Below are 4,680 nucleotides of genomic sequence, written 5' to 3' on the forward strand. Positions count from 1 at the left end.
AACTTTAACAGCTCCGTGTAAATAGTAAAGCGCATACCGAATAGGAACGCGAATGGACCACACAGAAGACTTCAGCTGAAGAGTACTTCAAAGAGAAATAAAAAAAGACAGAAGGTATACAGCGTACAGCAGGAGTGGTGCGATGCGGTGCTGTGAATATTCACTCTCACGGTGACACGGAACGCAAAGCAATCCCACAAGGGAACGAACGACCCACCCAGGAGCCACGCCACTTTTACATGCCTCGTCTCGGCTGGTCCGTGTAATCATCTTAATGAGGAACCTTTTCCATCTTTCCATGTCGCTGCGCATTGCGTTCCCCACTCCGTCCGCATGAGTCAACCGACGTGGAACGAGGGAATGCACAAACACCGCCGTTGAAATGGTACCAAGAGTCCCGACGGTAACCATGGCAACTGCTCCGACGTGTACCTTTTACTCCAGAACATAACGTTCGACGTCACACAACTTGAGAGGCTTGCGGGACCAGGCGAGAGGAGACGTTTGACAAACGAACGTGGAAAATGGCGTTTGAATCCGGGATTGGAGCACTTGGAAACCAAGCTTTCGGATGGGAGCAATCATGGACCAAGAGACAAGCAACACGTATTGATATCGTTATAGAGTAGTTCGTTATACTGTTGGGTAGGCGCACACACACACACACACACACACACACACACACACACACACACACACACACACACGACGACGACCCCATGGGACCTGGGGTGAGCGGCCCGAGAACGCTGAGCGAGTGGCCAGGCCGGTCTGTCGGAGAAGGTCCCCAAGGATCGTCGGCCATATGGTGAGGCGTAAATTAAACTTTCATCACATTTAAATAGAACATAATGAAATGTGTCCAACACCTGCGGGTCGACTCTCAGTCGCACACGACATCCTGCCCGCAACAGAGTGTGAAACACTTTGAGAAGTCTCCACCCGCAGGTGGTCCGTCTACCTGCGGCCCGCCGGCAGTGTGTAAGGACTGTTACGATGGTGTAACGACCATCAGGGCGTGTTCTTTGAGGTTGTCGGTATGTCGACGAGCGACGTCCATACCCACGGCGTGAGCCTGCGAGTTATGACGTGGTCAGAGTGCGAGGGGGGACGGACCGGGAGCGTGACGTCACGACCGCCGCAGGTGGCTCGCGGGTGCAGATGAAGACGCACGAGGGACGCTCGGGATCAGCAGCGCAGGAAGCAAAAAAAAAAAGGCGCCAAGAAAACGCCGACAGTGCAAGACCCGACTCCACCGGAGGCACCGAGGCCGCAGCACCGCGTCGCCCCCATTTTAATCCCGTTAATTAAGACTTAAACCTGATTGGATGTGTGAGCGGTCTCACGGGGCACCCCCCGCCCTAATAACAGCCCCACTTTCTCGGGCGACGCGACCACGGAGCAGTGAGAGGCAACTGCGGGCTAAGTGGGTCGACATGGATCGGGCTGCGGAGCCGAAAGGTGAGCGGGCAGGGCTGTTCGACCTGTTTCTGGTGGATAAGGACGGCGGACGCGAGCTGGTGGGCATGACCGAGCCGACTGGGGAGGACTTTCCCACCGAGGAGTCAGGAGCGCGTGGATCGGAGCACAGGGGTCTCGAGCAGACGGGGGGCTTCGCGGGCGCTGCTGTTCGTAGTCGGTCTGGCAGCAGCGGCGAGCAGACCGCGGAGGACGACGAAAGCGACGAACGCACGGATGGAGGCTCGGGCGCACACAAGGGGCAGAACGTGCTGAGCAAGAAGTGCAAGGAGCCGCGATCGCTGCGGTTGAGCATCAACGCTCGGGAGCGCCGCCGCATGCACGACCTGAACGACGCTCTGGACGACCTTCGGTCGGTGATCCCGTACGCGCATAGCCCGTCGGTGCGAAAACTCTCCAAGATCGCGACGCTCCTCCTCGCCAAGAATTACATCCTGATGCAGGCGCAAGCCCTGGACGAGATGCGCAGACTCGTGGCCTATCTGAACCAGGGTCAGAGCGTCCCCGTGGCGCTCCCCTCGGCCGTGGCCTCCTTGCAGCCCCCTCTCGGGGTCTACGACCAGTCGGGTTATCCGTTTGGAGCGACGACCTCCGTGAACGTGTGTCCCGAAAAGGGCACCGTGTTCGGCAACTCCCGCTCTGCGGCTCTCTGCAACCGCTGCGACGACTCGCCGTAGATCCACGGGGGACCGGCAGGACCCTAACTGGCGAGGACCTCTTCCCCAGCAAACCCATCATGGGGGTGGTGCACGTTCTGGATGGACGTCGCGTATCTTTTTTCCTCCGAACTGTCCGTTCCGGGATCGGAGCGTTGGACTCACCGAGCACGATTTGGTCTCCAAAGTCCTAATTTGGTCTCCAAGACCCGCGGCATCACCACGGAGCAACACTGTTAGCTTTGGCAGTTCCCTTCTCCAATGCAAATGATGACCTTTGTACATGTATATTATTATAAATATAAATATATATATATATATATATATACACACACACACACACACACACACACGTGTAAAATAGAAAACTAATAAACCATGAACGTTGTATGACTGTCCTGCACACTCATCGTCCTTCTTTATATGGAGTGTCGTCAAACAGGAGTGCAGGATACAAGAAGTTATCGGTAAGTCTGATCTCACATACAGGTAGAGAATACAGGTGATGTCTCAGGTTAAGGGTTTCACTCAAACAGGAGTGCAGGATACGAGAAGTGATCAGTAGGTCTGTGATCTTGCATACAGGTGGAGAATACAGGTGATGTCTCAGGTTAAGGGTTTCACTCAAACAGGAGTGTAGGATATGAGTAGGGATCAGTAAGTCTGTGATCTTGCGTACAGGTGGAGAATACAGGTGATGTCTCAGGTTAAGGGTTTCACTCAAACAGGAGTGTAGGATATGAGTAGGGATCAGTAAGTCTGTGATCTTGCGTACAGGTGGAGAATACAGGTGATGTCTCAGGTTAAGGGTTTTCCACTTTTGCAACATTGCGTTACTCCATAAATAAGTTTTCTCGATGCCAGCTGTTCGCTTTCATGTGAAGCCACGCACTTACTGATCATACCTTGTTAATAAATACTTCGTGGGATTTTTGCGGCAATGAGTCGAGACTTGAGATAAATAGATATTTACTAAGAGACCTGAGGATTTTTTTAAACGTTATGCGTCGTTTACCTGCTCACCTGAGATGTTCTACCTGAAGCTCGTCGCAGCACGAGCCCGTGTTAGATGGCGATAGGATTGCTGTGAAACGGAAGCACGAGTTCCGCTCGTGTCCACGTAACCTTGGACGTGTCGTCGCCAGGTGTGCGAACCTGTCGTGTTTCGGGTGTGGTTCGACCGCCCCCACCCCCGCACGAGCCACAGGGATCTGGATAAATGAGGCGCGTGATTAATAGAAGGTTATTATACTGATTAGATTAACGGGGCGTTAATTAGAGTTCGCTCGGACTTCGACAGAGGACGGAGGAGCGATCTACATTAGTGATGAAATCGCTTTTCCTGCTCAACACATCAAACGCACGCACGCACGATGGAGCACCGGGTCCGCACGAGCCCTGCACAAGATCTCCACGAGCCCCGCACGATGGAGCACTGGCTCCGCACGAGCCCCGCACGAGTTCGTTCGTTTGCCAAATGACCGCTCATTTCAAACTTGTCTAAGAGATTTCTTTTGATATTGTTAACGAGATCACATGGTCAAGGCAGTAACACTTAAACCAGAGGAGTTGATGGGGACGACGTGGTCTCGGTAAAGACCCTCAGCACTGGATCAGTGTCGGCTGAAGACCATTGAGCTATCTACAAGACCATTAAACGATCTATTAAGAACACTAATACAGGCAGAACTTTAAAAGAATCAGAAACAATGGCGATTAAAACACAAAGGAAACGGAACAAAAGGCATTATTCGGGGTGCAGGTGTTCTTTTGCCTCTTGGTTCAGGTTAATGGACTGGTGATGATGTAGGTTAAACCTGGAGCGATCAAAACTTTTAGAAACGTTCTGTTACGTCACTGAAACCTATTTTTTTGTCACAATAATGATGTCAAAACATCGATCCATACGTCATTTTTATACCTGTGCCTGAACCCGCCCAGAGGAGGTGAGATCAACAGCCACGCACGAATGAGAGCGATGCCAGACGACGTGTGGGACCAGCGTGACGTCATGGTCACAACTTCAAAGTCTACCTTGGCCTGTCTCCCTTCCACCTTACATCAGTCTTGACTCCGACTCAGCTAAAGACCAGGGAGGTCTGGAGAATGTTCCGGTGTGAGTGCTAAAGGACTATTGATCAGTAAGTCCGTGGCCAATAGCACGGTGCTGTAGCAAAACAAATAAGGGTGATTCTTTCTAGTTAAAGTTGTTTACAAAAAAAGTTCAGCAAAGTCTGTAAGGAAATATTTTAAAATAAAAATTCCATTAACGTCATCCATTGACGTTTCTGTCAGGCCACGGACTTAATGATCAGCTTTCATCACTTCCGCACCTGCAGGATCAAGTTCGTTATACGATTGCTCTGCGCGGTATGGATCTGACCATATATGATAGATATTAAGGGGAAAGTTCGGACACAAACGGTGTTTGTAAAGGTGAAGAGTTTTTACCAACGAACTAAAAACGTGATGGTGGGGTGAAGTGGAAATGAAAGCAAAGAACCAAATCGAGGGTTTCATGGAGAACTGCAACGACACTCGGTAT

At 51.5% G+C, this 4,680-nt stretch overlaps 1 protein-coding gene across 1 annotated transcript; it reads left to right on the forward strand.

Moving 5' to 3' along the window:
* The first annotated feature begins 1,079 nt into the window (after window positions 1-1,079).
* On the forward strand, window positions 1,080-3,793 carry LOC147013323 (class E basic helix-loop-helix protein 23-like). The gene has a single exon (XM_085853450.1). The coding sequence runs from the start codon at window positions 1,329-1,331 to the stop codon at window positions 2,154-2,156; it is 828 nt and encodes a 275-aa protein (XP_085709576.1). The 5' UTR covers window positions 1,080-1,328; the 3' UTR covers window positions 2,157-3,793.
* The last annotated feature ends 887 nt before the right edge of the window (window positions 3,794-4,680 follow it).

Source organism: Eptatretus burgeri, chromosome 14 (assembly GCF_056783735.1).
Source record: "Eptatretus burgeri isolate ZD-2024b chromosome 14, Ebu_testis_v1, whole genome shotgun sequence".
NCBI lineage: Eukaryota > Metazoa > Chordata > Myxini > Myxiniformes > Myxinidae > Eptatretus > Eptatretus burgeri.